Source organism: Aquarana catesbeiana, linkage group LG02, assembly GCF_042186555.1.
Source record: "Aquarana catesbeiana isolate 2022-GZ linkage group LG02, ASM4218655v1, whole genome shotgun sequence".
Taxonomy (NCBI): domain Eukaryota; kingdom Metazoa; phylum Chordata; class Amphibia; order Anura; family Ranidae; genus Aquarana; species Aquarana catesbeiana.
Window position 1 is genome coordinate 106,376,224 of NC_133325.1, and position 13,699 is coordinate 106,389,922.

A 13,699-nucleotide genomic window follows, 5' to 3' on the forward strand; every position below is an offset into this window, starting at 1 on the left:
GGGTTTCTGCATAGATGTCAGTGGAAATCGCACCCCGATATCGCAAAAAGTAGTACAGAAACTACTTTTTAAATCAGCGCAGCGCCGTTTGCCGGCAATTGTTGCCGATTTGACATGTCAAATCGCATGTCAAAACGCAATGTGAACCAGGGCTTAGTGTCGGTTCACACTAAGGCGATGTGGGAACCAGCGCAAATCCAGTGCTGGTTACCGCATCGCATAGGACTCACAGGCAGTTCACACTGCCCTATGCGAACCGCTGCGGGTGTCAATAGAAAGTTAATGACACCCCCAGATCGGTTTGCATATCGCAGTGCAAATTGTCAAACGGTGAAGGAATCAGATCACATGGGTGTGAACGCTCATGCAGACCGATTCCAGTGCGGACCAAAAAAAGGGTCCTGCACCATTATGGTGCGAATGCGATGAGAATTTAGCCAATTTGTATGGCTGAATTTGCATCAAACAGACATCGCATGTGATCTGCACAGCAGTGCGTTGCGAATCACCTGCGATGTCTAACATCGCACCAGTGTGAACCCAGCCTTAAACTTGGAAGCTGATTGGTTTTAGCACTCTCCAGTTTTAGTAAATAACCCCCACTAATATAACTTGGATCAATTAGGAACTTCACAGACAACAACAACGTTACATTTACACTCCTTGTTTAATATAATAATTTATGTTCTGTTTTAATATAGATATTACTGTACTACTTCAGCCCTAATTCAGATCTGTTCTAGCACTAGTGACAACCTGCAGAGCCTTGCCTCCCTGCTCCAGCCTTGCTGGAATTATTTGACTGGTGCCTGTAGAGGCAGTCCTTGCCTAAGGGATTCTCATACATACTTTTGTTGACAGAGTTTTCTGCAGAATGAAAGCTGCAAAGCCTTATATTATGAATCTACGGTTTCCACATTAGTGTTTGTGTTGCTTCATTACTCGCCTTATTTCCTCCAATTTCTGTCCTCTGATTCCACAGAACTCTGGACCCCGTGACTTCAAAGAACATGAATAGAGTACAGGTAATTCTTTTTATTTTCTCTAGAACTTTGTAAAGCTCTTTAGTCTGTAAGTGTATGTATGTCTGCAGATTTGTATGTGGAACTCTATGGGGCTGATCTATAAGAAGTGGGGAAAGGAGATGCAGAGTTGTCCATAGAAACCACTGACGGTTTTCATGCGTAATTCTTAGTAACAGTTATGGAAAAAAGGACCAAACCTGCTTAGTTGTTGCGTATGACAGTTCATCTTTTTATTAGCCGTTTTAATAAATTCTCTATTTTAGATTTGTATTTGCATTGTGTGATTTAAAATTATTTTATTTTATTTATTATGTACAAAATTGGGAAATAATTGCACATTCCTCAGGTTTTTAACTGAAAACAAAGCACGCTAGTTGGGCTGTAGCACGGAACAATTCATTCTGAGAAAGAGCACTTTCTAAAACAGCGATGGGTTCTTATGACCATCAGAACTGTGCGCACTTTATAATCATGGCTAAAACTGCAAGGCCTCGTACACATGATCTGAAAATCAGAAGGGAAAATTCGTAAGACGAGCACGTCTGCGGATTTTCGGATCATTAGTACGGTGCTTTCGACAACCGATTTGACTTTTTCGTCAGACAAAAGCTGGATGTGCAGGCTATAAAATTTTTGTTGGATGTGAACTCAACATCTGATTTTCGGATGGTCAGTACAGAAATCGTCATACAAAAGTCGAAAGTACAAACACGCATGCTCAGAATCAAGGAACGAGCCGGAAGAGTTCGGTCTTATAAACTAGCGCCCGTAATCTAGAATTAACATTCGTGACGCGGCAAATGATGAAATGTCGAAATGGAACGCACATTCTCATCTTCTTTAATGGGATAATAATGAAGCTGCTTTGCTGGTGATACTGATGTAGTTATGCCAAACGTATTTTAAAAGGCTTTTTGTTTTGTCCGATCTGAAAATCACGGATCAACGCTCAACAAACTTCTACTAACTTCTACTAACACGAAATTATCAGAAGGGGCCCAAAGGATGGCGATTGAGAAATGAACTTCCTCTTTATACTCTCATAGTACGTCACTACGTTCGTGTTTGTCAAACGACAATTTGCGGATAGTTAGCATGCTAGACAAAATCCTGCACACACGCTTTTGACACAAATGGGGCGCTCGGTCGTCCAACAATCAGACCGTGTGTACGAGGCCTAAAGTTCTTTAGCAACAATATATACCCTACTTTAGATAAATCAAATTTTAGAGGACCTCTCTCTCTATGCATATATTGTTGCTAAAGACTTATACCCCATACACACTGTTAGATTTTCTGCAGATTTTTGTCTTCAGATTTACCAAAACCATATAGTGCAAGGGCCTGCCTGATTGCATACAAATTGAAACTCTTAAGGTTTGACCTCGTATTATATGGTTTGGGTAAATCTGAAGACAAAAATCTGCAGGAAATCTAATAGTGTGTATGGGGCCTTAGCCTAGGTTTTACACTGAGCAGCAGGAATGAAGCCGTGCGAGTTCAGCTGAACGCACACAATTTCACTCCTGCATGTCAGTCCCAATTTCGGCTGCGAATTCAGAGACATCTGTGCAGGTTTCTGCACAGATGTCAATGTAAATCACAGCCCAAAATCGCAAACAGTAGTACAGAAACTACTTTTTTAAATCAGCGCAGCGCCGCAGATGCGGCGTCGCACCAATTGGGACAGTTCCATTGACAGCAATTGCCGCCGATTTGACATGCAATTTGACATGTCAAATTGCATGTCAAAACGCTCCAGTGTGAACCAAGGCTCAAGGTTTAACCTCGTATTATATGGTTTGGTAAATTTGAAGACAAGAATCTGCAGAAAATCTAATAGTGTGTATGGGACATTATACAGGTTTGACTTTGATTACAAAATATGCACCGTTATGATGGTCGTGCTCTCAGCTGCACAGAAAATCGTATCGCTCTATTAGAAAGTGCTCTTTCCCAGAATGAACTGTTCCTTGTGTTTGTATGTTGACTGTCAAGGTTCTCCTGGGTAAATGGGATCTCTTCAAAGAAGGTAATTCATTGTACAAATGTGTCATTTTACGTGCTCCTATGAATTTGCTAGGTCAGTGCAGTGCTTGTATAAGGATTTTTGTGGTTAGATGCAACATTTTTCATAACCAACCTACTGAACATCAACATGGCAATTTCTAATTTATAGCCAAATGTAGTTTCTATGCACTTGTGTTTTGAAATAATTTGATTGTCATTTAGGCTAAAAAATGATTCTATATTTTTAATACAAAAATGAACCTATGGTCAATTTAGAAATGCTGGCACTGAAAGCAGGTACTTGCACACAGGGACAGGCGAATGGGTAAGCATAAGGCACAGCTGTCAGTTTGACAGCCCAGTCCAGGTCTGTGTATCAGGAGATGTGATAGCGTCTCATGTATGAATAAAGTCTGCAAACAGCAGTTGTAGGCTTTGCACATAAACACATTTTAATAATATCATTATGGTGCATTTTCTTATATTAAAGAATACCTCTTTGGTCTGCAACTAATGTCAATTCCAGCAAGCTTGCAATTGTGAAAAAAATGTCCTATTATCATTTTATTATCCCTTAATGACTTCCTATTAATCCCTATATCCCGTTCCTGACTTAGCTATTTTTCGCGGTTTGTTATAATGTGTATGTAATTTTTTTCATTCATTTTGTTTGATTTTGTAGTGCACCATTCAAGCATTCAGCATTATCAATGAACTTCACCATTTTAACATTCTTATGAAAGGGACACATCTGAGAATAAAATTTGTACTTTTGAACAGTTATACATTACCTTAAGCCCCAGTACACACTACTAGTTTTTTTTTTTTTGTTCAACCCAGCGAGTTGAACGAAAAAAAAAAAAAAACCCTGATAGCTCAGGTTGGAGCTGCTGTACTAACTATGCAATGTTAGTACAGCGATCTCCCCTGCTGAGCTATTGTGTTCTGACAGGAGGACGGTCCCCCTGCCAGAACAATCTGGTCAGTGCTTTCAGCCATTGGCTGAGAGCACCAAGTGGGAGTCGGTCGGCAGACCTTTTTCAGTCATAAGCCTTCCACACGGCCAACTTCTGTCGGATCAGCTGCTGTACACACAGGCCAAATGACGGTCAATATTTATTCCATGTGTACCAGGCTTTAGCTCCCTGGTAGAACAACAAATTTGATTATCATAGTATGAATGAAGATGGGTGTTAGCCCCATTCCCATAGATGGTTCTAATCTCAGCCAGTTCAGCAGGGACCAACCGACATTAGAACCATCTATGGGAAGGTTTATTGTACCCAGGGCCGGGACAAGGGGTGGGCAGAAGGGATGGCTGCCCAGGGCGCAGCATGTATTGTAGGGATGGGGGCACTGCAAGTTCCTTCTACTATAACGCTGACAGGAGTAGTGACAATGACATCACTCCTTCTGTCAGTCCAGCGCTTGAAGTGGCAAGTAGAGTAGAGAAGGTGAGAGCCGGGAGGAGGTACGGAATGTGCTCTCTCTCCCCCTCCTCCTCATAAGGCTGCACATAATGAAGGGGGGGACGCAATTTGGCATTTTTGCCCTGTCCACTGAATGATCTTGTCGCGGCACTGATTGTACCCATGCCCATGTTGATTCATCAATCTACTTGGGTACAACCAGCATGTCAGATTTTTACATGCAATTATTGCCAGAGGCTATAGCCATTGGCAAAAATCACTGTGTTCTCCCGGTGGGAGAGCTTTGTGTCTTGGGAGAGGTGAGTGGCTGTTTATTAAAAGTCAACAACTATAGTTGTTGTAGCTGACTTTTAATTTGTACACAGGATATCTCCCAGTAACACTTTAAAACAAGCCTGTGACAATTAAAAGGTTCCATGCAATATAAGTGTGACAAAGCTGCCACATATTACTTTACTTAAATAATTTGATTTCTCATTGTCTCAAAGGGCCCTCCCGAAGCATCTGTACAAATAGTAACTACTCTATTGACTAGTCTTTGCCTAGTGTTATGTACATCCCTGCCCAGTGATTGGTTATTAGGGCACCTTCAAAATCAATAAAAGGCAAGGATAGTGCGGGGGGGGGGGGGGGGGTGCCAGGAATTCTCCATAATAAAGATAGGAGCTTAGGCTGTCAGCAGTGTCATGTTTACATTAGTTAAAAACTATTTCCTTCACCAGTCTTTTGCTTTAAAGGGTTATTTCACCTTTGTATAGCTAAATAACTACCAGAGATGGCATCCTCCTGTTCTGTCTTGTTACTGCCCACCCCCATCATTATAGCAATGAGCTCTCAAACCTACATGTGTGATCCGCTATCTCCTCCATCACATCATTGCTAAACTCAGAGCTACTGCAACAGGGAAGAGAGTGCATATGAGGGGGTTTGAATCAGCTGGGAGTGTCTTAGCAACATCCTAGCAACAAGGCAGAATGTAATGATACCAGCTCTGGAGTTTCTTCAGCCAGGCCTCGGGAGGTACATCAGTGGCCTACCCCTATAAAAAGGACAGCATTTAACCATAGTCAAAGCTGCACAGTTTTTTTTTATCTATAGGCACCCCTTACCTGCATAAGCAGTTTTTTGGTAAAGGTGAACTAACCCTTTAAAGGACAGTGTCTCTATTGTAAAGCATGAAAGAACTGTATCCCTGCAAAGCAAACAATTCATTCATACAAACTTTGCTTGGTTGAACAGATGATCTTGCTGAAAGATCTTTTGCATTCGGCAAACTTCCAGGTGTGTCAGATGCCTGCTCCCCCATTGTGTGTTGTTTACTCCTACTGGTCCCTACGTCACTACCATGTCATGTTGTAATGTAGGGGCAAGTAGAGGACTCCTACAATCATCAAATACAGAAGATCTGTGAGAAAGCTTCTATCTTCAACCCAGGGACGTTTGGCAGCAGCAAAGGTAAGTATTAAAGTGATAGTAAATTTCTTTTTTTTGTAAAATAAAAAAGGTGTTATACTTACCTGCCCTGTACAATGATATTGCACAGAATGGTCCCTTACCTCCTCTTTGGAAGCCCTCCTATGGTGCTGCCCTCTCCTCCTTCCTCCAGGTGCCCCCTCAGTAAGCTGGATGCTAAGAAGGTACCTGTGCAGGTGTGCTCCTGAGCCAAGTTGTGTGTGTCCATAAACACGCACAGCGCCAGTAAGCCACCCGCTGCTTCCTCTTCACAGGAGCTTGACTGACAGCAAGAGCCTATGACATCTTCTGTCCACAGTGCCTCCTGTGAAAGCAGGAAGTGAAAGGAACGGTTCTGCAGCTAGGACTGGATTGGTGACTCAGACAGGTAAGTGTTTAGAGGGGGTGGGGGTAATGTAGATAATTCATTAAGGTAAAAAACCATTATGAGTTTAGAACTAATTTAAATTAGAAGTCCAGACTAGAAATAAGTTTGGTTAAAGTGGCTCCCACCCACCTTCAAACTCCTATACTAACTACCCTTTAGAAGGATGGCACTTATACTTACCTATCCCTAGGATGCTTCGGTGCGGTCATGTGATCGGCTCCCAGCAGCTGGCTTCAGGAAAGATAAGGGAACGCCGACAACAAATGCCCCATAGTAAGCCAATGGGTGACCTCAGGCATTTCATTCGTTGTCTGCGTTCCCTGTCCCCTGAAGATAGCTGCTGGGGAGATATTGTAAACGGACCAGAGCACTCTGAGAATAGGCAATTATAAGCATCTTCCTCTTACAGGGTAGCTAGTATAGGAGTTAGAAGGTTAGAAGGTAGGTGGGTGCTGTTTTAAGCATACAGTAGATAAGGGCTCCAGAAGCCCTCCAATGAACCAACATGATGCGCGGCAGAACCTTTTTAATACAGAAGTTGTTTATATGTCTTCATTTCCATTACAATCTAAAAAAATAGTTTATTCCTATTATTTTTTGCCCCTGTGGCCAACTGGATTTCCTGGATGACAGAAACAATTATTCCAAAACGCAAACAGCCGTTTCATGTTGGCCATAATCTATACTGTGTATGGTCTCAATAGAATTATTTTCTATTCCTCCTGTCCCCCAGGGAACAAAGTGTAGTTAGTACTTGTAGCACTCTGTCTTAAACAGGGACTATTGCCTAAATTTCGTTTTTTGGCTGGGTTGTAGTCAGCCCATACTGATTGAATAGTTCTTCACTTGGTCTTTCCCTACATTCAGTAAAGTAGGGGTTTCTCACTGCTGCCAGTAGATGTCATTGGTACCACGGGCAATAGTAAGAGATTTCATAGCCAGATTGAGTTATGAATAGTCATACTTCCTTCAGCCAACCCAGTAGGAGGTTCATGGCCAATGGAACATGCTGGGAGAGGATATAAATATTTGGGACAGGCCTGATAATCATTCTCTTCCCCCAGGCTGTGGCCTGGAGAGGAGCTGCTGGATTGAGATCTGCTATTAGGCCTGTGAGAGTCTTAACATGTCTTTAAAATGGATGTAAGCCTGAAGTGGTCCTGGAGCTGTTCTACCTGTAGAAGGAGGAAGCTGTGCCCAGAAGGAGACCCAGGGGAAGACCCTAGTTGTCACAAGGGTGTGGTGATTCACTTGGAGGAGGACACACTGAGCCTAGGAAACAGAAAGAGAAGTCTGTGAACCACCTAAGTTACTGCCTACAGTGTCGGCTGGAGAGCTTAAAGGTTCTGGCACTGTGAAACTGTACATGGATCTGGATCTAGAGAGTCTGTAAGAGATCTGCTTGGTATCAGGGACCCCCTAACCCTCACCTCTTTGACTGTTCTACAATAAAACTTTAAAAAGGCAAAAGTGACTGGTGCCAAATGTTCTCCATATTAGCCATGGACTCAGCCCTGGGGTGAAATTCTGGCCCGTCCCCTGTCTCTGGAGGTGCTACCATTCCTCCAGGGTGTCAGGGTGGTGCTACACACTTTTTCTCATTTTGAAAGGTGGTCCAGATCCTGTGCTAGCATGGTTAACAGCGACCCGCCCTCTCTTCTAACAACACAATTCATTCTGTCAGTGATCAGTCAAATCCTTGTGAGACTGATCGTTTATATGTAGTCTTCTTAGTTGGAACAAGTGTGTGCCAGTGTTCAGAGTGCTGAAAAGTGGGTAGGCAATGCTTATCAAAGGCACAGCTGATCAAGAAGCATAGTATTCGTTGCACTTGGCAGAAGGTCAGACACTGTGGGTTCTGTAATTTCCTATAAGCGCCTATAAATTGGGCTTCAGCTTGGGGTGGAGCTGATAGCCAGCACAAAACAGACCTAAAGATGTGCTTTTATTGCACGATGCGCCATCAGATCAGAACAGGATCATGTGCTACATGCAATTGGCCCCCTAGGAATTGTACAAAGATTTTTAATTTATAGTGACACTTCTTTACTGCAATTAAAAGTCATCCACTAAACCAACACAGTGTACAACAGAACTTTTTTTTTTTAAAACAGACTAAACTCCATTTTTTTGGGTTGTGATGGACTTGGTGTAAATAAAGTTCTGGTGTGCTTTCCAGTGTTATTAAAAAAGTAATTATAAAAAAAGGGTTTGTAGTATGCTACTAGGAGATTAAAACCTCTTGTGTTTCTGAGCCCCAGTGACATGTGATGCTGTCAGCAGCCCTGCATATGCTCTTGAGTGTAAATGGGCTTTGTTTAGTGATTATACCAAAGCAATGCGAGTGTCAGAGCATGTGATATTGAATAGGAACAAAATATTCTTCCTCTCTGCTCCCCACCCTACTAGAGCTGAAGAAAGCCAGCTCATCATTCGTGTCACTGATTGTTTCCAACAAGCCATAAATTCAGCTCTAGCAGTAAATAGGTTGATCATGTAACCACTGCAGCCTTGGGCACCATGAAGGAGCAGAATGACCCTTATTGCTCTTGTTGTATTTACATTTGTAATGATGTTGGTGACAAGCTGTTGTTGTGTAATTAGGGTTTGACAAGAGGTTTTCTTTTCTGTATTCAGCCATTACTAGGCTGAGAATATGCTAAGGGCATTGTCACTGCTAAAATCCCCCCTCTCAGCACAGATCTTTGCACCCCCTTCCCTCAAATCCCCCACCAAAAAAAAAAAATATCCCTCGTAGCACAAATCCTCTACCCCTAAATTTCCCCCTCCACATCTTTCCCCCACTTCAAATCCCCCCTACCAGCACACAATCCCCCCAAATTCCCCCCCAGCACAAATCTTCTTCCCCCTATCCCTCTTCCAAAACAAATGTCACTAAATCACCACTTTTTTGCACCCTGTTTCCAAATTTTCACTTCTAGAACAATACCTACCCCCTGCCGCCCCCAAAATCCCCCTTCCCACACAAATCCTCCCCCACCAATCTCCTTGTGATGCCCCCCCCCCCCCCACTTCACATGATACTACAGTGCCCAAGGCAGCCGCCACTCCTGACCACCCCTTGTCCCAGCCCTGATCAAAGGAAATCTTCCAATGGGGACCCTGTTCTATTGAAGAGATTAGGAAGAGATTTTATTTAATTTGGAGAGATTTCCAATCTCTTCCTGTTGTGTCTCTAAGGCAGGAACTAAAGGAGAATCTCCCCAATGGCACACACACATCAACTAAAAGATTACTAGGGTTTTAACCATTCCCTTCCATATCCAAAACTGCAAAAAATAAAATAAAAAAGTCTTTGGTCTATATTGACATAAAGCACAGATAGATCACAGAATACTTTAATTTGTTACCCGGAACTGCTACATCAATTGGAATATAAAAAGGCTTCAAAGAATGCACCAACTCCACCATGTATTGGACAGCTAATCTTTAACAGAATTGGCCATACAGATGTATAGGAAAGTTTTACAAATCTGATTAATATGAAAGCCTAACTTAATAATGTGGAAAACAGTACCAGTGATTATAGTTGACTGTATACACAGATAAGGTCATTCTGCAATTTAATATTTCTTTCTGATCATTATATAGGGTATTGAATGACCACAGGCATTGTTTATTTCTAAAAGAAACTACATGAATTATAACAGATTACATTTACAAAGGACCTAATTTTCCACAATAAGGAGCTCATATAAATTCATTTTTCCATTTAAAGGCATATCATTTGTAGTATATAGAATTTTTGGTCCTTTAGTGTTTTCAAAGTCTTACCCAATACTTATATCCGCATATACAGTATATGATTTATGACCTTATTCTTTATTTTGTGCTTCTTCCAGGAGAGGAAAATAGTGGCCTATAAAGATGTTAATCACCCTAAAGATGTTTGGATAAGCACACTGACATCTGACTTGATGCCAAGAATATAATATAAGGCTCCTCAACAGTATGGAGAAATGGTGATTAATCCTATTAGAGCATGGAATCCATTTTAGATCTTGAAGACATGTCTGTATATTCTGCAGCTTTCAAGCTCTCCTTAGCATTACCGAACGTGACAGCTGACAGACTGCTCAGTGTACATTACTCACCAATGGAGAACATTGACACAATGCTGGAATCTGAAACTGACACTAGCAATCTGTTATCTGCAAGGGGAAGAAGCACAATTGCCCCCAAGCTTGGCACCTGGCCAGGGGATACTTCTACCAGTGTCAGTTTTCATACCTCCGAACACCAAGAAATTTCACCTACCTCCTTAGAACATGAAGTCACTTTTGGGTCTCGAAACATTCGCGTCATCAAGCATAAACCCAGTGCAATTACATTCACTGACATCCCTCTTGATTCAATTTCGGATACAATTCTATGTGATACTTTGGACAATGATACCTCAGAGGACAAAGATAGTGATGACGGTAGTGAAGAAGATCAGGAGGATGAAGGCGATGATGTTTTTACAGATTTGCCTCCTTGCAAATACACATTTACTGGAATTAAAAGGAGGAGTTCTCATCCCAGAAGATTAAATGGCAAAACGATTGGTGATTCCCAGGGTCTGGGTCAATTGTTCCCCAAAAAACAGTGGAATAATGGCATTATACTAGATGCTGAAGAAAGAAAGAGCTTCATGGTAAGCTTTTACCACCCGTTACATCAGTTTATAATTTTAAAGTGAGGTGGGTTAGATATAGACAAAAAATGCCTCCTTTGTAGATATATAAGTGTCTGTTTCCTCACAAATCCCAAAAACGTGACATGCTTATTTGTTGCAGGGCTCCTGCACACGGCTGTAATTTACAAGCCAAAGGGGTACAAAGTAAAATATGGTTGTTGTTTTGGAGACTGGCAGCCACAGCTGCAGTGTAATTTTGCCCTTAAGAATGCATTTCAGAAAAATGCTATGTATGCCTACTGTATGTATAAGTAACCATTGGCACAGGCATTTACTTGTGCACGCATATGGGTGTAATTTTCAAAAAGTAACATTTTATAAACAATGATACCAACATTCTGCCCCACCCACATCATAGGGTTGTCCCTGGAGTAGTTGTGGGAAAAAAACACTTATGCCCCGTACACACGATCAGACTTTCCGACAACAAAACCGTGGATTTTTGTTCGAAGGTTGTTGGCTCCAACTTGTCTTGCATACACATGGTCACACAAATGTTGGCCAACAATTATGAACGTAGTGACTTACTAGACGTACGTGATATCTCCATTACGAATGCTAGTTTTACAAGTCCGAGCGCTTCCGGCTCATACTTGATTCCGAACATGCGTGAACTTTTGTGCGACGGACTTGTGTACACATGATCGAAAAGTCTGACAACAAAATTTTGTTGGCGGAAAATTTGGATGGATATGTCCGATGGAGCATACACATGGTCGGACTTTCAGCCAACAAGATCACATCCAACATTTCCTGTCGGAAAATCCGATCGTGTGTACGTGGCATAAGTAAGCACTTCAAGAGTGGGCACATTTGTTGCATTTGAGAGTTGCAAAGTAAATTAGTGCTTTGCACATACAGGGCAGAAGAACAGGTTTGTTTTATTGCTCCCCTCTCCTCCAGCTCTACATACACTATATTACCAAAAGTATTGGGATGCCTGCCTTTACATGCACATGAACTTTAACCACTTCCCTACCCACGTATAGACATATGACGTCCACAGATGGGATCTCCCATCCTGGGTGGATGTCATATGACGGCCTCGGGTTCCCGGCCGTCTAGGGGGCGCGCGTGCGCACCCGCCGCGTTGCTCGGGACCCGGTGCGTATGCCTGCTGGGCACCCGCGATTGCCCGTTAACCAGGCCGGACCGTGGATCTGTGTGTGTAAACACACAGATCCACGTCCTGTCAGGTGAGAGGAGAGCGATCTGTGTTCCCAGTACAGCGGAACACTGATCGGTCTCCTCCCCTTGTACGTCTCCGCCCCCTACAGTTAGAAGCATTCCCTAGGAAACACATTTAACCCCTTGTGTCCCCCTAGTGGTTAACCCCTTCACTGCCTGTCACATTTACACAGTAATCAATGCAATTTTATAGCATTGATCGCTGTATAAATGTGAATGGTCCCAAAAATGTGTCAAAAGTGTCCGATGTGTCCGCCATAATGTCGCAGTCACGAAAAAAAATCGCAATCGCCGCTATTACTAGTAAAAAAAAAGAATAATTTTTTTTTTTAAATGCCATAAATCTATCCCGTATTTTGTAGACGCTATAACTTTTGCGCAAACCAATCAATATACGCTTATTGCGATTTTTTTTACCAAAAATATGTAGAAGACGTATCGGCCGAAACTGAGGAAAAAATTAGTTTTTTTTTTTAAAAATTGGGATTTTTATTATGGCAAAAAGTAAAAAATATTGTGTTTTTTTCAAAATTGTCGATCTTCTTTTGTTTATAGCGCAAAAAATAAAAACCACAGAGGTGATCAAATACCATTAAAAGAAAGCTCTATTTGTGGGAAAAAAAGGACGCCAATTTTGTTTGGGTACAACGTCGCACGACCGCGCAATTGTGGTTTAAACTACGACAGGACTGAAAACTAAAAATTGGTCTATGAAGGAAGGGGGTGAAAAAGCCCTGTATTGAACCGGTTAATAACCTCCCAGTCTTAGTCCGCAGGGTTCAATATTGAGTTGGCCCACCCTTTGCAGCTTTAACTCTTCTGGGAAGGCTGTCCACAAGGTTTAGGAGTGCGTCTATGGGAATGTTTGACCATTCTTCGAGAAGCGCATTTGTGAGGTCAGGCACTGATGTTAGCTGAGAATGCCTGGCTCAGAGTCTCTGCTCTAATTCATTCCAAAGGTGTTCTATCAAGTTGAGGTCAGGGCTCTGTGCAGGCCAGTCAAGTTTCTCCACCCCAAACTCACTCATCCATGTCTTTATGCACTTTGCTTTGTGCACTGGCACAAATCATTTGGTGGAGGGGGGATTATGGTGTGGGGTTGTTTTTCAGGGGTTGGGCTTGGCCTCTTAGTTCCAGTGAAGAGAACTCTTAAGGCATCAGCATAACAAGACATTTTGGATAATTTAATGCTCCCAACTTTGTGAGAACAGTTTCGGGATGGCCCCTATCTGTTCCAATATGACAGAGCACCAGTGCACAAACAAGGTCCATAAAGACATGGATGAGCAAGTTTAGGGTGGAGGAACTTGACTGGCCTACACAGAATTCATGACCTCAAACCGATAGAACATATTTGAGATGAATTAGAATGGAGACTGCGAGCCAGGCCTTTGACCATTCTTCCAGAAGCACATTTGTGAAGTCAGGCACTGATGTGAATGAGAAGGCCTGGCTCGCAGTCTCCACTCTAATTCATCCCAAAGGTGTTCTATCAGGTTGAGGTCAG

General features: G+C 42.3%; 1 protein-coding gene across 1 annotated transcript in view; it reads left to right on the forward strand.

Moving 5' to 3' along the window:
• Nucleotides 1–899: 899 nt before the first annotated feature.
• The window catches only part of STARD13 (StAR related lipid transfer domain containing 13), a 438,704-nt gene continuing 425,904 nt past the window's right edge, over nucleotides 900–13,699 (forward strand). Inside the window, exons 1-2 of the mRNA XM_073613333.1 lie at nucleotides 900–1,025; nucleotides 10,169–10,962. Coding sequence (XP_073469434.1) covers nucleotides 10,309–10,962 — 654 coding nt within the window. The 5' untranslated portion in view covers nucleotides 900–1,025; nucleotides 10,169–10,308. The remainder of the gene's footprint in view (nucleotides 1,026–10,168; nucleotides 10,963–13,699) is intronic.